Source organism: Talpa occidentalis, unplaced genomic scaffold, assembly GCF_014898055.3.
Source record: "Talpa occidentalis isolate TD23 unplaced genomic scaffold, MPIMG_talOcc4v2.1 talOcc4.16, whole genome shotgun sequence".
Lineage (NCBI taxonomy): Eukaryota > Metazoa > Chordata > Mammalia > Eulipotyphla > Talpidae > Talpa > Talpa occidentalis.
In genome coordinates this window covers 54,699,381-54,721,356 of record NW_023601653.1, presented here as the reverse complement: position 1 = coordinate 54,721,356, position 21,976 = coordinate 54,699,381, and the positions used below count along the sequence as shown (strand labels likewise).

The following is a 21,976-nucleotide window of genomic DNA, read 5'->3' as shown; positions in this document are numbered from 1 at the left end:
TTCTGACTGTACCCAGTGCATGTATAAACAAAAACAAACAAATAAAGAAAGAAAGAAAACATGCCTCTATATATAAAAAAAAAAAAAAAAAAAAAACTATTTAAATAAAAAAAAAAAAATGTGTGTGTGGACAGAAACAAAAATTGAAAGGAGATGGAGTTCACTCAAGTTTACTGAACACATACCGTGACCCACACTTTGTTCTGAATGAGAATATCACAAGAAAGGAACAGTTCCTGGTGTAGTCCAAGTGCCCTGGTATTTGGACAAATTCCTGCAGTGGCTTTTGTTAAGCAACAGAGGTGTCACTGGCTCCACCCCCAGAGTGGAGGACAACATGGCCTGGGAGATAATTACTCAGGTACAGCAGCCTATTAGGGTTTATGAGGTTGTAGAGATCACTGGGGAAATTAGCAACCACTCCGTCTGATGACTTCCATGGTTGTCAGGGCATGGAGAAGGAAGGAGGCTTGGGTGTGTAAGGAGCAGTAGATGTCCTCCCTGTGTGGTTACGTCTCGAAAGCACAGTTAGTGCAAAGGTCTCTCTGGAAGAGCAGTGTTTGGACATGCTGCCCACTAGGCCCCAGCGCCAGGATGGTTCTTGAGGAGGCTCCCATCTAGAGGGGCAGCACTGGTCTCTGTTTACCCTCTCCAAACTGCCAGGGCAGCATCTTCCCCCAGAAACAGTCCTGGGAAGGTTTGGGCCATCAGCTACCTCCTACTCAGAGAGGGGAAGTTTCACTGTCCCTCTGATGACCAGCAACATGAAAGGCTATTCTGTCTTCAAAAGGGAGGGCAAGGGGCCTCCCTGGTGGTGCAAGGGATAAAGATGCAGCACTATGAAGCTACCCACAGTCACTGCAGCATGAGTTCGATCCCCGGCCAGGGAGGGGATGCACATGGCACAGCAGTGCTCTCCTGTCTCGACTGCTGCTCCCCTCAGCAGTGTATTTCGGTCCTTCTGCCTGTTCTGCTCCCCACTCTTGTCTCTGGTGAATCTTCTCACCCCTCCACACCTCTGGCCTGCACCCTAGCTCTTGCATGCATAAATAAATCTTTTAAAAAATGAAAACGTATAAATTTGAAAATATATAATTGATTTGCACTAGGAGGCATTAAGTAGTGAAAACCCAGCACAGCTTTTAAGTGGGGCGTTCTCTGGACAATATCCGCGCTCCAGAAACAGCTGGGACTCCCCCAGCTCAGCTCAGGTCGCCCGCCGGTGGCACCCAGCTTGGCAGCGGCGAACTACAACTCCCGGCCTGCCCCGCGCGGGGCAGGGCGAATAGGGGCGGGGCGCGTAGGGGGCGGGCGCGTAGGGGGCGGGGCCGGGAACAGCCACCCGCGCGCGCCCGGTCGGGGTGATCGGGCGGCGCCCAGCAGAGCTGGTGAGAGACGAGCTCCCGGATGTGGAGAAGCTGGGGAGAAGGCGTGGGAGGAAGATGGACTCGGTGGAGAAGGGGGCCGCCACCTCCGTCTCCAACCCGCGGGGGCGGCCGTCGCGGGGCCGGCCCCCGAAGCTGCAGCGCAACTCCCGCGGCGGCCAGGGCCGAGGGGTGGAGAAGCCCCCGCACCTGGCGGCTCTGATCCTGGCCCGGGGCGGCAGCAAGGGCATCCCCCTGAAGAACATTAAGCACCTGGCGGGGGTCCCGCTCATTGGCTGGGTCCTGCGTGCAGCCCTGGACTCGGGGGTCTTCCAGAGGTGCGCATGTGCGAGAGTGGGCGGCGCGGCCTGGGCCGGGGTCGGGGGGAGCCGGGCCTGGAGGGGCCGCGGCTCCTGGACGTCGCTCGCCTGGGTGGGGGGGTGTGTGCAGGATCTGGGTGTCTGGGCCCCGGCCGAGAGCCCGGGGAGGAAGGGCTCCGGCTTCTTCCTTGTTCCTCAGTTGCTGGTAGCCTTGACCTGGGACAGTTCCTGTCCCCGCCCTTGAGAATGCCATCCGTCAAGGGGGAGTTTTTCCTCTTCTCAACCGACCCCGCCGGGCGGGTTGACCCGGGGGTAAACGAGGAGGCCACCCCTGGTGAAACATCTGCGATAAATTGGGAACACCTTTAGACAGAAGCCATTGGGGTTCCCCTGCAGATCAGCCTGCGATCACCACTTGGTACTCACCCATTAGGAAGGCATCAGGTTTATGAATGGAATGGGGTGTCAAGGCTTTCGAATTTCATTTTCAGCTTCCCTTCCTGACCTTAGAAAAATACTCTAAGCTAGCTGCCTATGAGTCAGCATAATGTAGAAAGCGCCCTACAGTTGTCCATAGGTGAGAGACCGCGGGAGCCGGTACAGATGGCTGTTTATAATATGTTTGTAAATGGTTTTATTGTACCTTTGGAAGCTCCCTACCCTAAGGAGAGTTTTAATTGTACAGCATTTAGAGGCACTGCCATATGCCATATTGGTCAGGAGTTACAAGCTGATGTCATTCATAAAAGAAGGGAGACAGAATTCTGTGCCAAAAATGAATTTACACATAGTAACTTAAAGCCAGTTATGCTTGAATGTGTTACTGTGGAAAGTAAATTATTTTAACCTTTTGATTTTTGGGTTTTGGTTTTTAAGAGGTGGCTGTCTTTGATGGATATTAATTACCCATATTAAATGTATATGTAAATGATTTACATTTTACCAATCTGGGTAAAAAAGGAGATACCAAAAAGTATACATTTACAAATTTTCTTAATAGTAATTTAAAGGAAGTCCTGGTGGAGTGAGTGAAACAGAAACTGGTCCCCGGAACATAACACTGATATAACAGGAAATGTGCTAATGAGAGATAGGGAAAGACTTGGGGATTATGATTCAATTCAGTAAACATTTACTGAGCCCTTATTTCTGCAATACACATCCTAGGGAATACCAAGATGAATGTGACACTGTTCATGTCCTTTTGAAGCTCACAGACATTTTGACACTTTTAACCTTACAAAGGTACATACACAGTGGGACAGAGGAAAGGACTGAGAGAAAGTGCATTCAGGAAACAGTGATATGGTAAAATCCCATTTTTGTGAAATAAACTAGAGATCAAAATCACATTCACAGTAGACTGAGGACAAAAACTCCTTTACCAGTAACTCTTGTATTGCCTCTGTGGGGAAACCCTTTTCAAACTGTCTTAACAAAAAAGATAAGTCTGTTTGAGCTACAGTCAGATTTAAGGGCAAAAAACACTCCATTCATCCAGGAAATACTTACTGACTACCTACTATGTGACAGGCACTGTTCTGTATCCTTTACTGGAGGTTATAGCAATAGCAGTAGGGTCAGCCCTTAGTATTATGGATGCGCATTATAATGGGAAGACACAGGCAATATACAAACAAATTATACTGTATCTGGTGGTAATATTTTTCAGGAAAATAAAGTACAGGAATGGTGCACTGTTTTACCAGAATATTCTGTTTCTTGATTCTTCTAGATAAACTCTTTCTTTGTGAAAGCAAGGTGGTTATACACATATGATCCCCACACCCCTGAAAGCCTGCTGGGGAAAGCTTGCTCCATGATGCCAGAAGAATTTACTTTCGTTCTGGTAGACTGCCAGCCTCTGAACCTCTTTTAGAACATTTACTTTAGAAAGCTGTAACTGTAAATCCCTTCTCTGCTACCCAAAACTATTTTTTCAAGGACTTGAGAGTCATTTCCTTAAATTGAAAATATTCTGGAGATAATACAGTCTCTTTCCCAGACCCTATTGATGGATAAGAGGTTACGTTCCATGGAACCCTTGCTTCAGCTTGCACCTTGCCTCCTCCCATCAGAATGATGGAAATTTGTTCTTCCTCTTGCATAAGCACCAGTCAATAAAGGCAGATGACCTGGCCACGTGGACTAGCCCTCTTTAACTCTTCTCAAATGTCTTCCTCTTAGTACACCCAGCTTTTTATCTTGGGGTACCTGTTAAGTAAGTTAAGTTCATGCTGGACTCTGGCATACTGCATTACTTAACCGATATAACCTGTCCGGTTTACTCTTAATTAATGCCCAACTTTATTTGTGCTTGACAGTTTTGCTCACATCCTCCCAGACTTCTGACTAGTCAACAAGTTATGGCTAGAAGTGAGTTTGTGAGTTTGTAAGAACTTGATTTTCAACAGAGGTTCACTGCTATGTAAGTAAACATCAGAGTGCACTGACTTAAATGTCATGTAACATAAAGAATAAACATAACGGGTCTCCTTGGTGGTGCAGAGGGTTAAGACACAACCTATGAAGCTATTTGCAGCCACTGCAGCATGAGTTCAATCCCCAGCCAGGGAGGTACCCACATGGCACAGCAGACCTCTCCTGTCTCGCCCACTGCTCCCCCCGGCAGTGTATTTCAATCTGCCTGTTCTGTTCCCCACTCTGTCTGGTAAATCCTCTCACCCTCCAAACCTCTGGCCTGTACCCCAGTACTTATATGCATAAATAAATACTTTTTTAAAAGAATAAACATAAGTTTTAGTTGCATTTCTGGGGTGTGGATTTATGATTTATGAAGGTGCTGTACTGTGTTATTACCATTAAAATGGCAATTACAGCTCTCCCAGGCATGCACTATGAAATATTCCCTTTTGTCCTTTAGATGTAGTATGACTTCACTAGAGGTTAAAGTCACTGACATTAGACTTTGACATTTGCTCTGTACTTGATTTAAAATTTTATAGACCTGTTTGCTCACTTGCTCCTTCTTTATCTTTCCCTTCCTTTTCCTAAAGCCCCAAAGCCAGAGAAAAATCATTTCCTTACTTAGTTCCTTTAATAGATGATGATCATTGTATTTTAGTGTACTTGTGGGGTGTTGTTTTCCCACCCACAGTGCCATTGCCATACATCATGCATATTAGAGATTCGGACCTTTGATGATCCAACAAATTCAGTATGAGGATTAAGTGATGTTTCTTCATTACCATTCCTGTTTTTGTGAATAACTGATTAAATGTTTATTCTGCATTGTTTTTATATTTAATTCTCCAGACAACCACATGAGGTAATTATTATTATTATCATCTCCATTTTACTAAAAATTGAGGGTTAAGGAGATGGTTTCTCTTTACCATATGGGGGAACCAAGATTTGATCCCCTTCCTTCAGAACTTATCAATGCTTTTAAATATTACTGTTTCTTTCATTCAATGAATATATAATGAGTGCCTGTTATGTATGTAGCAGGTGCTATAAAAAATAATTTGTAAAAGGAAAGCATTATAGAGAAGTTAGTTACTGATTCCTTACCTCTCTCCCTGATGGCTTAAGGAGGATTACAGTGCTGGGTTGCCCTTCTGTAAGAACCATCTATGGGATAGGCTGAATTTCTCAAAAAAATGGAAAATATATCTCCAGTGTTCAGTGGCATGTCTGAAACAAACAGGCATTCAGTCAACATTTCATGATGAATAATAAAAGGAAAGAAAGCAGAGAAATCACTTCCAAAATATCTATTATTTTTAAAATTTTATATTAAAATAAAATTGGATTGTTAGAGAAGTAGGTATGCCTCATTATAAATCAACATGTGTATATTGTACATTAAATTCACCACAAAAGTTCAATTCTATCCTTCACCACATAGTTTACCCATTTTACCTGATTTTCCCATCCCTTTGCCACTTCCTTGTCCATTCTTGGGACCAGTAACTTGGTCTTATAGTTTAATTACTTATTTTTGTGTTGTCATTGTAAAGATAAGGAGAGTAAGGTAAATGGCTTCAGTTAGATGTCAAAAGACCCATTCATTTTGCTTTTACTATTCACTTTTTACTATGTAATCATCTTGACACCCCTATTTTAAAAATTCACTAGATTTTTTTTTTTTTTTGGTATTTCACATTGATACCTTTGTGATATTTCTTTAATGAAAGATCTATTACAAAATTATTTCAGACTTCCAGATGGATCAAACCAGAGCTCCTATGTCCTCCCTCTGGGAACCTCAGTTCTACAGTCAGATTTCTAAAGTTTGTTTTGGTTTAGTTTTGACTGTTCCTTTGACTGTTCCAGTAATTTGACTTTTTCTTTCTGACTTATTTCACTTAGCATAATCGCCTTCACTTACATCCATGTTGTGGTAAATGGCAAGATTTCATCTCTTTTATAGCTGAGTAGTATTCCACTGTGTGTGTGTGTGTGTGTGTGTGTGTATACACACCACATCTTAACAATTCAGCTTGTTTCCATAACTTGGATATTATAAATAGTGCTGCAGTGAACACAGGAGAACTTCAAATTAGCGATTTTTCATACTTCAGGTAGAATCTTAGGAGTGGAATTGCTGGGTCATATGGTAGATCTATTTGTAATATTTTGAGAAACCTCCATATTGTTTTCCATAGGAACTGGACCAGTCTACAGTCCCACCAACGGTGTGTAAGGGTTGCTTTTTCTCCACATCTTTAGCAACCCTTGTCTCTGGTCTTTTTGATAGGGGCCATTCTCAAGTTGTAAGGTAGTATCCCATTGTGGGGTTGATTTGCATTTCCTTTATGTTAAAGTGATGATGAACATTTTTTCATGGGCCATCTGTTTGTCTTCTTTGGAAAAGTGTCTATTTAGCTTTAGCTTCTCAGTCCATTTTTTTGATTGGGTTGTTTTCTTTTTGTTGAGTTGTATGAGTTTTTTGCAGATTTTAGATATTAACCCCATTGTTAGGTATTTTCTCCCATTCAGTAGTATGTCTCTTCATTTTACTGATCGCTTCTTTCTCCCTGCAGAAGCTTTTTAGTTTGATATAATCTAATTTGTTTTATTTTTGCTTTTGTTTCCCTTTTTTGTTGGTGTCAAATCCCTTAAGACATCACTGAAGTCTGTGTCCTGGAGTGTTTTACCTGTTTTCTTCTATTTATTTTATAGTTTCACCCGGTATTTTTTTTTTAATACCTTTTGGGTTAATTTTTGTGTATGGAATGATAGTCTACTTTCATCCTTTTCTATGTGACTATCCAGTTGTCTAGGAAACTTAAATTCAGTAGAAACAACTAGGGTGGAGTGGAAGCTACAGTTAATAGAGCTGTTAAAGCATACTCTTCTGAGCCAATTAAATCATGTTCTCCATGTCTGTAATTGTTAACAATGGGTTTAACCCAGTAGATTCTGTGTTCAAATATTTATATATCCATTGTTCGGGAAAAAAAAGCTGAATTATCTGATTATCTTGAGTCTAGACTTGGGCACTTAGTTTTTAGTCACATTAAATTAGATATTTTTTCACTTTAGGGTTTGGCAAGCTGTCCTTACCAAGTTTATTAAAATACTTTATGCAATATTTTGGAAATAGATAAGGAATAAAAAGCAGAATCTTCTCCAGTCAAAAAATGGGCAGAAGAGCTTCTCCAAAGAGGAGAAACTTCTCCAAAGAGGAAATGCAAATGGCCAACAGGCATATGAAAAAATGTTCAACATCACTTGTAATCAGGGAAATGCAAATCAAAACTACAATGAACTACCATCTTACACCAGTGAGAATGGCACATATTAAAAAAACTAGCTACAACAAATGTTGGTGAGGATGTGCAGGAGAAAAAGGAACTCTCCTGCACTGCTGGTGGGACTGCGAACTGGTCCAACCACTATGGAGAGCTGTGTGGAGATTCCTCAACCTGCTAAAGATGGAGCTTCCATAAGATCCAGCAATTCCACTCCTAGGTATTTACCCAGAGGACACAGAAACATTAATTCAAAAGGGCACCTGCACGCCTATGTTTATAGCTGCACTATTTACAATAGCTAAGCTATAGAAACAACCCAAATACCCAAAAATAGATGATTGGATGAAGAAGATGTGGTTCCTATACACAATGGAATATTACTTAGCAATCAAAAAAATAAACTCATGTAATTTGCAGCAACATGGATGGAGCTGGAAGGGATCATGCTTAGCGAAATAAGCCAGAAAGAAAAAGAAAAATACTGGATGGTCTCACTTGTAGCAGGAATTTAGAAAACCTAAATAAGGGACCAGGAAAAAGACTATAATAAAGTAAAAATCAAAATCAACAAGCAACAAGCAACTATAAACCAGAGATACTACGGGGGTAAGGAGGGGAAGAGGAGGTGGGATTAGGGTCAAAATAAGGAGGGTGGGAATTGTATGGGGAATATAACCAAGGTGAAAATGCATACATTGTGCAAAAATGAAAAATGATATAAAAATATATAAAGTAAAATAAAATATAAATAGCAGGATCTTCTTTATTATTGACTTCTTTAGATTATGAACTTCTAGTGCTACTATTTTGCTTAATATATACCATTAGTATTAAAAATACCAAATATGGGCCTCCCCTGGTGGCGCAGTGGTTGAGCACTGGGCTGCAAAGCTGCCCGTAGCCTCTGCAGCGCCGGTTCGATCCCCGGCCACTAGAGAGGGTCCCACATGGCACGCAGACTTCTCCTTTCGTGCCCACTGCTTCCTTCAGCAGTGTGTTCGTCAGTCTGCCTGTTCTGTTCCCCGCTCTGGCTCTGGTGAATTCTCTCACCCTCCCGTGCTTCTGGCTGTACCCAGTGCTTGTATAAATAAATAAATAAATCTTTAAAAAAAAACCCAAATATTTTTTCAAGTGCATCAAAGTATCTAGAGCTACATAAATATTTGTGCAAATAAAAATGATATATAAATATAAGAATATTAAGGATTACATTTTTGGTTCAGACATTAGAAAATATACATACAAAATACTTCAGAATTCTTAAAATTTTTTACATTACCTTGGTTCTGTAACATTTTTGTGGTACAGAAACTTCTAAATAATGTAAGTGGTATTTTTGGCTTGTAGAGCCTTTTATAAAAATTTAATGATTTCTTTTAGTGATTTGGCTTTTTATCTATTTTTTAATATCTGTACAGTGTGTGGGTTTCAACAGACCATGATGAAATTGAAAATGTGGCCAAACAATTTGGTGCACAAGTTCATCGACGAAGCTCTGAAGTTTCAAAAGACAGCTCTACCTCACTAGATGCCATCATAGAATTTCTTAATTATCACAATGGTATGGGTTTAATAATTTATTTGAAATTTCCAGTTTGGTTATCATCTCACAAGACTTTGTTTTAACATGTGAATGCAAGTTTTTGTACCACTTGCTTGCAAAGAACTTTGTTTTGATGTCCTTTTCATTTGTTCTTTTTAAGAGGTTGACATTGTAGGAAATATTCAAGCTACTTCTCCATGTTTACATCCTACTGACCTTCAGAAAGTTGCAGAAATGATTCGAGAAGAAGGATATGATTCTGTTTTCTCCGTTGTGAGACGCCATCAGTTTCGGTGGAGTGAAATTCAGAAAGGAGGTAATCCGATATCAGTCTTTATTTTAGTTCATTTTGCAGGGAATCAGTTTTTCATATGTAAATACTCTTTAGGACTAAGGGCAGTAAAAGAGAACACGGTAATAACATTTATAATCAGGTCTAAATCTTGTGATTATGAGGCAATACAGTGAGACCACATTGATCCTTTGCTGCACTTTTTACAAAGTAACGCTATATGACTTTTGAGGCAGAAATGTCATTTTTGTTTTCAGTCAAACATTTTCATGTTTGTTCTAACTTTGTTTGATTCCATATAAATGCCATATAAATCATATAGTAGAATCATGGGAATAGAAATCTTCCACCAAAAAGTTCTTGAGAATCTCAAGAATGAATTGTGGAATTACTTTCCAAAATAAGTAACTCTTTTACATTATGTAAGAGTACTAGGAGCCTGATTTCTAGACAGATAAACTAGCCAAATATGTCATCAAGAATAGAATCACCAACAAACGGGTAAATGTAATTCACTTCAGGACAGGCATTATGATTTCTCTGAGTGCCCAGACATTTGCTGAATATAGAAAAGCTGGCCTAACTATTTCTAACTTATGTGTGACTTAAAAGAGATAGAAGGGGCAGGGAGAGGAGGGGAGAATAAAAAAAGAGAAGGAAAATACAGTGAAACTGATGAAGATATAAAGGAAGAGCAATTAAGTGGATAGAAACTATTAAAAATAATGATTTTTTTAACCTGAAGAGGTGAATGTTATCAAAACCAATAAAATATATTAATGAATGCATTTATTTAATGATTTCATTTAATAAACATTTATTATCTTCTTTTTGCTAGGTTCTGTGTTAAACTATAAGTATAAAATTTTAAATTATCCACCAACCTTGGAAGTAAGATATAAGATGACCAATCAGAGAAGCCCAGTATTAAACTGAACATTGAGCTTCATATGCTTTGTGATTAAAGTTAGAGAGGCTCAGGAAATTATCTAGATAAAACAGATGACAGATTCATAAATGAAAGATCCATAAGTGTTTTTTAAGAAAATTAGGAATGTTTGAATAAATATCATTTAATATCAAGATTGAATGTTAGGGACAGTGCCTTTGTCTTTTCATAGGCTATATTCTCTTAGAACCACTATGAAACAGAATGCCCCTAGTAATAATTCTAAAGTTGAGTGGTATTTCTTATGATTTTATTTTTATGTTCCTTGTTTATAAAATCACTACTGCTAGTGCATTAATCAATACTTTAAAAATCATTATGCTGTCTTATTTTGTGTAACTTCGTATTCTTTTATCACTCATTATGTTAGAATTATGCTGTTCAATATAATAACCACTAGCCCTGTAAATACTTAAAATGTGGCTAGTATACAGTACCGAATTTTTAATACTTAGTATGAATTATGTACAATATCTCAATTTTGTATTTACTATATGTTAAAATCTTTTAGGTACACTGGGCTAAATAAAAATGTATTATTAAAATTAATTTCACTTGTTTCTTTTTACTATTTTTTTTTTTAACCACTGTAGCGTCTAGAAAATTTTTGAGTTACATGTGGCACTCATATTATATTTCTGCTGCACAGGACTGCTAGAGATTATACATACACCCTTAACTTGTTATAGTCTGCCTTGAATTAGCATTTTACAACATTACAAATAATTAATAATCTTGCAATAGTAAAGATCTATCGATTCCCTATCTTTTGTACAATTGTGTTATATATCTCTTTCTACATATTACAAACCCACAAGACATTTTGGGATATTAATTTTAAATAGTATTTTTTCAAAATTTTAAACAAGTTACTTATTTTCATCTGCATATTTATTCTTTGCAGTTCTTCATTCCTCACTATTTACCTGTGTTTCTGTGTCTGTTCCTAACACTCTCCCCAATTTCACCTATATGAAAATGTTTTTAGTTTGCCTTTATTTGTAAAGGATATTTTCACTGATGTGCATATTACGTTTGGGTTGGCCTTTTTTTCTTGTTCAGCCTAAGATTACATTTTTAAGATGTAATTCCTTTGAAGATACATTTTCAACAGGCCACTCCATTATCTGTCCTTCATTGGTAGGCAGTTGTTGCTCTAAATATGTCTTTTTCTCTCAGGAAATTCTGTCTTTAGTTTTCCACAGATTTAACTCTGATTTGTATTGCTGTGGTTGTGTTTATCCTGTTGGAATTCTCTAAACTTTTCTCCTATTTAGGTTGATACTTATCACCATTTTTCAAAAAGTCTCAACTATTTCTTCTACTGTATTTTTTCTCCCCTCTTTCTCCTTTCTTAGTCATTGCTCCAATTTAATTGGATTTTAAACAATTTTATGGTGTCTCTATGTTGTTCACATTCTGTTCTGTATTGTTTGTCTATTTTTCTCTTTGTATTTCATTTTGAGTAATTTCTATTGACTTATATTTGAATTTATTGATCATTATTTATTTACAGCCTGGGCACTGTAAATCCTCTCCAGTGAATTATTTCACTGTATTTTTCCACTCTAGAATAAAATTTAGATTTTTGTTTAGAGTTTCTACCCTGTTGAAATTCTCCATCTTATCAGTCTATTTTTTTTCCATCTTTTTTCCAGTTTCTCTTACATATTTACAATAGTTTTGTTTAAATCCTTGATGGCAAGTTCCAGTATCTGGGGACTCAGTAGTTGTTTCTGTGACTGTTTTTCTCTTTTGGTCAGCTTCTTCATATGCTTTCTATTTTATCATCTGCCTGGCCTGGAGCTGGAGAATAGAACTTTCTCTATAGAGAGAGCACACCCTTTCTTGTAGCAGGCAGATAGGATAAGGAATCACTCTGGTCCAATTCAGAACTGAGCTGGGTTAAAATTTAACTTTTCACCTCTGTGTAGGTGTCTTGTCAGAAATTGTTGATACCCCTCTACTAACAGGACTTTGAGATCCAGCGACCACAAAACCAGACTCAGGCCTCTCTGTCTTCCAGCCTATTCCCAGCCAGCTTCTTGTGCCACAGTGCACTCAGCAGAATTTCAGCAGAGGGGATGACTGCATAGGAAGAGCTCACTCCGTGTTTGCGCTTCTGCAGATGACAGTCCATGACTCCTGTCCATAGGACCACTAAAAATACTTTTGGTTTCTCCTTCACTCAGCAGAGTCTCTCTTCTTATGTGAAGGCTGACCTTTCTCTCATCTCCTTCTTGTACTCAGCAAATATTCCCAGAAAGAAAGCAGTCATTAGTCATCATTCACCTAGGAAGCACTTTTCCCTCTTTCCTTTTCTTCAAAGTACCACTTAAATTATCTAGTTTTGTTCTTTGCCTTTCTCTAAACTAGATTGCACACTCCAGGAGAACAGAGTCATACTCATTGTGTTTCCAATGAGTGTAAAACTATGATACATTCTATATAAACCTGCAGACTGTTTTTCCTAAACACTTCAAACACTGCAATGGAGTTGAGCAGTTAGGGAACATTTAATTAGCATAGTAAGCAGAGATCATTCCTAAAAGACTTTTTACACAGTATTGATGGTGGAAGGGAAGAAAGCTACTGAAAAATCACAGCTATTGGGCATGTGCAGGCATGCTTGCATGCAAACCCATACACATCCACAAACACAAATTCGGAGGAAAAATAGTGAAAAGGCAAGGGAATCCTTATATATTAATATTGAGGGGTTCATTGTTATATCATGTTAAAATCATTCATTTCAGTGCTGCCGAGCCTTCATAACAAGGATAATAGTTTATTATTGATATGCGTAGTGTATGTATACACACATAGCAGGCATATAATACATAATATAAACATTGCTATCACTATAAAAATTTCAATAATTTAATGGGAAAATCTACAGTTTTCTATAATCCCATGAAGGTAATTTCTCAGCAACATTAGATAAATCAAACATACATTGTATTTCCATAGACACAAACAGTGAGAACTAGATTAAAGGACTCAAATGTTGAACACGAGTAGTTTATGACATGTTTAGTTCTCTGAAGCTACTTTAAGGTTGCACTGATATCCTCCTAAACTATTATATTCCTGTAAATATTTAAAAAGCTTAATTACTCAGAATTCCTCTAAAAAATACTTTTTCTGTTATTACTACTATTATTAACAGCAAAGATGTCATTAAAATTATTAGGGATTTTATTCCTTTAAGAAATCCCTTTTAATTATTTATCTAGAGATATAAAATATTCTGAGTTAACTTTTATTTGCTTTTTAACAATTACTAAATGAATACTTTCAGTATTCAAAGCAAAAGGGACTTACTATAGCTTTTTGCTTTTAGTTCGTGAAGTGACTGAGCCTCTGAATTTGAATCCAGCTAAACGACCTCGTCGACAAGACTGGGATGGAGAATTATATGAAAATGGCTCATTTTATTTTGCTAAAAGACATTTGATAGAGATGGGTTACTTACAGGTTTGTGCCTTCATTTTGCAAAAACCTTCTAAACCCTTTTGTGTGTATACTCTGAGTTCTAGAGAGGAGTCGGGCTGGCAGAGTTCATGGAGGGCAAGATCAACCCCTAGAGGAGGAAAGGCAGTAACTGACAAGGCTTATCTGTGGCATTTATCCTGCAGCTCACCCCAGACTGATAGTTGGAATTCATTCAGTAAATTTGCAAGACAATCTACAATTGTCACATTAAGACAAGAAATGAATCAAGTATTAACTGTTCTACGTGTGTCCTGGTATTCATATTGTTCCATTCAAAACTGTTTTTAACCCATGGTTGTGTTACTGTCAGGTTGTGGTTGTACAGTTGAATAATTTCTACTGCTTTAAAAAGAGACCAAAAAACAGTACAGTAGAGGTGAAACAGCACCAACTTGGGAATTAGGAAACCAGGATTATGCTTCTCTATCTCTAGCCAGGTAATGTTGACTATATCATTTTATCTGTCCTGAATTTCATGGTTCTCATTTAAATTAAGAAATTTGAGGTCTCTCTCATTTTTAGAGGCGACATGGCTGTTACATCATGTACTATTTGGTCATTTGAGTTAGAGCTGTTATTTATTCAGCACTGGCTATATGCCCAAAGACTATCCAAGATAGTCTGTATAGGTTACCTAAAATGTCACAATAGTGACACAACAAAGTAGCTGTCCCTAGCCCAGCTTTACAGAGGAGGAAATGGCAAATATGAAAATGAAGCACTTGCCACAAAACTTAAAAGGGAAATAGACGGTACCATCAAAATTTGGATTCGGGTCCTTACATTGCTAAAATATAGCATTAAAAAAGGCCCAAAATTCTGCTCTTGTGTGTTCAAAATTCTAAAGCAATCAGAGTCTGAAGGAAAAGCATTTTTTTTCCAGCCTCTACTCAGTATATAGATAGAGTAGACCAGCTGCTTGATTAAGTTTGAATATTCAGGAAAGTTAGGTTTGACACATATAGGCACCACCCTCCCCAAGATCTTTGCTAAAGGGGACTAGAACTGACCCTGTTCTCAAGTTTGGAGAAAAGGTGACGTTTCTCATCATAACAAGACTTATGGAGACACGATAAGTCTGAAAAAGGAAAGTATCCAGTAGTTGATCTTGACATTCAAATGATCACAATCACAGAACAGCCTCTCGCCCCCAGTCCCCAAGATGATCACATAGACCACACCATTGTCCACATGTGAGCCAGACAATTTCTCTTCTCTTCCACCTGTAGCTGAGGGATCTGAGACATTATGTCCCTATCTTGCTTCTTAGTTGCAAATTGGAACAGAAATTCCAAAAATCTTTATAGCTTTTGGATAATGATGGGGGAGAGACTGCCAGAAAACAGGGAACAGTTAGGGGGGTTCCAGAAAATTACTTGTGGTGAGAATCCTGGAGGATGTATTTCAACCTTTTTTTTAAAGATTTATTTATTCATGCATACAAGAACTGGGGTACAGGCCAGACATGTGGAGACTGAGAGGATTCACCAGAGACAGAGTGAGGAGGAGAACAGGCAGATTGACTGAAAACACTGCTGAGGGGAGCAGTGGGCAAGTCAGGAGAGGTCTGCTGTGCTTAACCCCTTGCACCACCAGGGAGGCCCCATTTTTCAATCTTAAAATAGAAATCTACTTAAAGAAAAATTTGCACTGGATTGACAGATTTTGAAAATATTAAGGATATTTTATTTGGTTTGACTAAATGGCAAACAAAAAGCTTTTCCCTGTTTAACAAATCATTTGTTGTATGTTACTGATTTTACTGGGCTATCCATTTTTCTCAGTAGGTTAGAAATGAATTCATTGTTCTGTATCATGATAAACCTTTTGAAATATGTGAATTAATGCAATTGTACTATCTCTAGGGTGGAAAAATGGCATACTATGAAATGCGAGCTGAGCACAGTGTGGATATAGATGTGGACATTGACTGGCCTATTGCAGAACAGAGAGTATTAAGGTAGAAGCAAGACTTGTGGCGTTTTTTTCAATATATTTACATGTATATATTTTCCTACATCATTATTCATATTTGTATGTTTGAGTTGTCTCAGGTGTAATCCCATAAAATCCCCACCACCAAGTCACCCACAAACCATCACCATAGTCTGTTGTGTTCTTCTTTTCCCTATTTTGATCCCTCTCCCTCCTCCTTCCCTGCTGAATGTCTCCGATTTATAGTTTGTTTGCTAGTTTTATCTTTTTTTTTCTTGTTTAGTTTCTCTATATTCCTCCTATAAGTGAAACCACCTGATATTTGTCTTTTTCCTCTCACTTATATCACTGAGCATAATCCCTTCCAGCTCCATCCATGTTGCTGCAAATGGCATGAGTTTATTTTGATCGCTGAATAATAGTCCATTGTGTGTATATACCATATCTTCTTGATCCAGTCATCTGTTTTGGGCAATTAGGTTGTTTCCATGTCTTAGCTACTGTAAATAGTGCTTCAATAAACAGGGGTGCAGATTCCCTTTTGAATTAATGTTTTTGTGTCCTTTGGTAGATTCTTAGGAATGGAATTGCTGGGTAATACAATAGCTCTATTTTTAGTAGTTTGTGGGTCCTCCACACAGAGAAAAGTAAGACTTGTGTAGCCTTTTACTAGACCCTAGCACATTTTAGTCAATACATGTTGTTATATTGGGTTGTCAGAAAAGTCGTTATGCATTTTTACATTGAAAACAAAAAACAAGTCATGACTTTTCCGACAACCCAATACTTACAGACACTGATTTCTGATGCTTCAAACATTTTCTCTTTGTAATTAGTTTGCATGTGAGAGGAAGACATATGTATTAAAAATACAGCTGTAGATGGCTTATTCAGTAACTCAAGAAAGAGAGTCTGGTTAGACCACACAACTTACAGCTTGTGCACCATGAGTTAACATGTGTGTGTGTGTGTGTATATATATATATATATATATATATATATATATAAAGTAAAGTGGAAGGGTGGTATTTAATTGAGTGGGAATGGTTATTAGGTTTACTGATGTTAGCCAGATGAGAGAGTGAGATTAGTACTGCACTTTTACTCAGAGGTCTGTTTTGATTCCTTTTAGATATGGCTATTTTGGCAAAGAGAAGTTTAAGGAGATAAAACTTCTGGTTTGCAGTATTGATGGATGCCTCACCAATGGCCACATTTATGTCTCAGGAGACCAAAAAGAAATAATATCTTATGATGTAAAAGATGCTATTGGGATAAGTTTATTAAAGAAAAGTGGTGTTGAGGTATGTACCCCTGAATATAGCAGTGTTTTTGTTTTTGTTTTTGTTTTCAGATTATGACTCAGGGTTAAAGAATATGTGAGGTAAATAGAGATTTATGTTTTTAATATATCTGTTAAAACAGCTGAAATTTAACCCTCCCATTTTCCTTTAAGTGAGTAAAATTAGGAAATATTTTTATCTTTTTGAAATATTTCTTGCTTGTTTAATAAGTATAGCCATTATTCTTAAAATTTCCCATAGGATCTTGCAAAAAGAAAGATTTCATAAAAATGAGTGTCAGCATTTAGGAAAAAAGCAAATATCTTGTGGACTTTTAAAATATAGTTCATTCTTTAAATCAAAATTTTTATTCAAAATCAATATATTCAAGTTTATTTTCAAAAACCATTTAGATTTTTTAAATAAATCTCTAGAAATAAATAAGTGTTCCTAAGCAGTACAAGACAGTGATACTTTCCTCTGGATAAACTGAATTACTGGGGAATCTTTTATTAGTTACATTATATGTTACATTTTTTACCTCTGGATGGATTCCTTTCCACTGTAGAAAAGTGTCTTTCACCTTCATGAGGCTATTAAAGATGAAATGTTTTAAGCATAATCAATATAAAATGACAGTTAATTGATTTTACTTAATTGGTCTTATAGAAGGTCAAATTATTTACAAGGTATTTTATTATGAAAGATTTCTATTTCCTTTACTTTCTCATTTTGCTTTTATTTTTTTTTTAAGGTGAGGTTAATCTCAGAACGGGCCTGTTCAAAGCAGACACTTTCGTCCTTAAAACTGGACTGCAAAATGGAAGTCAACGTACCAGACAAGCTAGCAATTGTAGATGAATGGAGAAAAGAAATGGGCCTGTGCTGGAAAGAAGTGGCTTATCTTGGTTGGTATCTTTTTGTTCAGACATAATGAAATAGGCAAGGATTTTTTTGGTGGGGGAGTAAGAAATAGAGAAATAAGAAAGACTATTTCCAAGATTGACATGAGAGTAGGGCAATAGGAACTGCTGACAAACTATTAAATTGGGAAGGTCTTCTGGAAGTGAGTTCCATAGCATATGTCAAGAGTAATCCAATAGAATGACTACTGTATCTGTCACAGACTCAGACCCCACCATTGACTAACCAGCTTTGCTAAGATAAGCCTTGGTTTCCTCACCTGTAAACTGGATGTTATAGATCTGTTATACCAATTTCAAGCATACCGATAGCATAGGTCTATTATAGGGATTAATGAGATAATGTAACAATAGTAGATTGCTAATGTATTAGAAGTTTACTTTTGAAATATTTTTTTTTCCATTATTAAAATACACATAATTTTGGGCCTCCCCGGTGGCGCAGCGGTTGAGTGCTGGGTTGCGAAGCTGCCCGCAGCCTCTGCAGCACTGGTTCGATCCCCGGCTGCTCCCCGGCCACCAGAGGAGGGTCCCACATGGCGTGCAGACCTCTCCTGCCACCCACTGCTCCCCTCAGCAGTGTACTTCGGTCCTTCTGCCTGCTCTGCTCCCTGCTCTGGCTCTGGTGAATTCTCTCACCCTCCCGCGCTTCTGACTGTACCCAGTGCTTGTATAAAATAAAGAAATCTTTAAAAAAAAAAAAAAGTACCTTAAAAAAAAAAATAAAATAAAATACACATCATTTTGACCCTCAAATTCCAACTCCAAGAAAGAAATCGAACCACTGTGCCACTAATGGAGAAAAAAGAACACACCTAGATAGCCTACAAAAATAGCATATCCATAAAATGGAATACTGTGCAACCATTTAAAACAATGCTATAATCTATATTTTTAAATAAAATTTCATTAATTTGCCAATCATTTATCTAGCTATATAATTTCAGGAGTACAACTTCACACATCAACATGGGCACATGTGGCTCTTACCCTCCACCAAGCTCCATGTCTACCCATACCCTTCACATTACCTCCCCTCTCACCTTCTCTCTGGCAACCATTACATTTTTCACAGAGTTTAGGTTATTTTTGTTGTATTCTGCCACTTTGTTTTCTTTGGTTATTTATATTCCACAAATGAGTGAAACCATCTGGTATTAGTCTTTCACTATCTGACTTTCTTCACTTAGCATATCTCCTCAAGATCCATGCTTTTTGTCCCAAAAAGCACTGTATGTTTTTTGATATATATTTGTATATATACATGATTTTGTTGGTCTGTCTTTATTAAGTAAATGTACATGGTCCTATGTCACGCGTTTCTCTCTTTAGCGTTAAGCGTATTTATCAGGTGTCTACTCTGTGCTGCTTGGACCTGGTTGCTGGGACTTAATTGCTTACAGAGCATATTGTCTGATGCTGTCAACATGCACACTGTTAATAAGACAAGTTACTAAAATATATAAATATCTGTAGACCAATATGATATAAATGCAGGGAAACATGGATCTCAGAAGCAGCAGCACAGGAATAATTGGGCAGCATATGATCCAGGGACTCGAGGTATAGCCTTTGAATCATATGTGAAGCTTAAATGGAGAAAAGTACTACAGAATCTTTGATAGAAAATGATCCAGTTTTTCTAAGAAGAAAATATATTTTCATGGATCATAATAAATCCCAGTTGTACTTATTATCTGTGTCACCTTAGCAAACTTTGTCCATGTCTTTGTTTTCCTGTTTATCAAATAAATACAAATAAACTTTACAAGGCATTTGAAAGAAAAGCAAAAAACAATAGAAAATGTTTACAGTAATGTGTGCATATGGTAATAATCATGTCTGCCATATATATGATAAAATTCTAAAATAAATGCTATCTCCTCCATAAATAGTGATAATTAGGATCATAAATAGTGAGAGTTAACTTTTTTGGCTGTCTACCAAAAATATGCATTACTTCTATAACAGAAAAAGAAAACTAAAAAGCAGTGGTTAAAAATCAAAGTAGAAAATAGACTTCTAATTTTTATTTTTAAAATCAGAGAAGTATTTTGTATGGGTCATAAACAGTATAAAATATATTCCTTAAAAATATCACCACTTTCATAAGTAAAATTTAGTAAATAAAACTTAGTTTGAAGGGTGGATTGTATAGAAACATCAACTTTAATTTTAATCATCTTTGAGGAAAATAACAAATTTCATTGCATTTAATAATGAAAGAAAAAATTGAAGTAATAAATGTAGAAGAAATTTAAACTTTTTTTTTTTGTGGGAACCATTTAACCAGCATTTTAGTATTAGTATTTCATCAATGATATGGAAATAATTATACTCTGAGTGGTGAACTAAACCTGTGGTACTGGGAGCTTATGAAATTCATGCTATCAAAAAAACAATGGACAGGGGAAGAAGAGCAAGGCAGGGAGAGAAAGGATTTCTTGTTTTGTCAGTGTGGTGGTGATTTTTCAACAAATAAGTGGTATACAAAGCAAATGTATTACAGATTTAAAAGTACTTAAGATGTATGTTAACAAAATGCAGTATATGGACCTTGTTTGGCTTCTGGTTCAAATAGATCAACTGTAAAAGAACAACTTTGAGACAATTCAAGGTACATGAACATGCATTAGGTTACTAGTAGGTAATAAAGAACTATTGTTAATTTTGTTAGTTTGGTGATACTATGTCACTTTTAAAAAAATGTTCATCTACAGGTTCTAAAGAGTTTTCAGGGTAAAATACAATAACTGGGAATCCCTCTCCCTCTCCTCTAGAAAACTAGGGTCTGGAGAATAGAGAAAATTTTGATGAAAGATCTAAAACATTGATAATTATTCCATGTGAACTTGGAGTTCTTCAAACGGTTGGAATTTTCCTTAGCCTAAGTTCATAATCTATATATAGAATTTCTAGTGATTGTAATATGCAAGTACAAAGTATACCCCATTCTCCAAGGCCTTCAGAGTTTATTTTGAATTCCTTAGGGGAATATCCTAGATCTCAGTTATACTTTTTAATACTATAATGTAACTTTGTTCCACCTAGCCTTGGGTACTCTTATATGCAGTGCCTTAGGCCTGATTAAAGTTACTAGTATTACTGACTGGTTGCTATTGCCTTATTTCGAAACAATATTCTTTGTCTCTGTATATACTCAACCTGTGCTTCTCTTGCTTGATAGGCAATGAAGTGTCTGATGAGGAGTGTTTGAAGAAAGTGGGCCTCAGTGGTGTCCCCGCTGATGCCTGTTCCACTGCCCAGAAGGCTGTTGGTTATATTTGCAAATCTAATGGTGGCCGTGGTGCCCTCCGAGAGTTTGCAGAGCACATTTTCCTGCTGATGGAAAAGGTTAACAATTCATGCCAAAAATAGAAATTAGTCCAATTTTGGGAAAGAAAGTATACAGCCTGTGTCAGCTGCTTTACTTTTGTTTTTGATTAAGTTCAATTCCATGTTGTAACGTTATAGAGTGTGATTTGATTTGTGATAGATCTTGATATCTTTTAATGCAAAGTCTCTCAAAAGTGTCACTCCACACTTCCTATGAAATGATTGTGCTCTACTTCTGCAAGGTAATTATTTAGAGATTGATTACAGTCATTCTCAGATTTTTAGCAAATGGAAAATAAGAATATCATCCAAATTAACTTTGTATTGTACCTTGTAAAACTGTGTCTGTGTGCTTTCAATGATGTTGAGATTTTATTTATTTCGGGACAATGTGTCTGATAGGACATACCCTTCTATTAACTAATAAAAGTACATTTCACAAACTTGATGAAAACTGCCTTGTTCCTATAGAAAACTTATCAGACATGCTTGGTTTCCTTCAAACACTGGCCATGCTATCAGCGTGAAAAAAACAAGCTATTAAATAACAAGCATAAGTCATCTCATTGTTCTTTTTGTGTGTGTAATTACATTATATTATACGAATACAGAGATCTGAAGAAATTCCTATGTTATGAGGGTGATATATTGATTGGGAGTAAAAAGTTTTCAGTTACCTCTGAGATCATGGTCATTTATGTACTAAATTTGGCTAGAGCAATTTTACAGCCACCACAAATCACTGTGCTACCTGGTTTGAGTCCAAGTATAGGGCTTTAGCTCATAAATGTGGACACTTTTCCAGATAAACAC

At 37.3% G+C, this 21,976-nt stretch overlaps 1 protein-coding gene across 1 annotated transcript; it reads left to right on the top strand.

Moving 5' to 3' along the window:
• Positions 1 to 1,335: 1,335 nt before the first annotated feature.
• Positions 1,336 to 21,845, top strand: CMAS (cytidine monophosphate N-acetylneuraminic acid synthetase). The gene is made up of 8 exons (XM_037514237.2): positions 1,336 to 1,702; positions 8,826 to 8,968; positions 9,111 to 9,266; positions 13,535 to 13,668; positions 15,552 to 15,646; positions 16,754 to 16,925; positions 17,659 to 17,812; positions 21,015 to 21,845. Exons 1-8 carry the CDS (start codon positions 1,443 to 1,445, stop codon positions 21,203 to 21,205), a joined length of 1,305 nt encoding a protein of 434 aa, XP_037370134.1. The 5' UTR covers positions 1,336 to 1,442; the 3' UTR covers positions 21,206 to 21,845.
• Positions 21,846 to 21,976: the final 131 nt, after the last annotated feature.

Excerpts from the sequence above, each read along its gene's own strand:
- CMAS (XM_037514237.2), top strand. The coding sequence starts at position 1,443 with ATGGACTCGGTGGAGAAGGGGGCCGCCACCTCCGTCTCCAACCCGCGG. Across the intron at positions 9,267-13,534 it reads GAGTGAAATTCAGAAAGGAG|TTCGTGAAGTGACTGAGCCT; the intron begins GTAATCCGATAT and ends TTTTGCTTTTAG. Across the intron at positions 15,647-16,753 it reads GCAGAACAGAGAGTATTAAG|ATATGGCTATTTTGGCAAAG; the intron begins GTAGAAGCAAGA and ends GATTCCTTTTAG.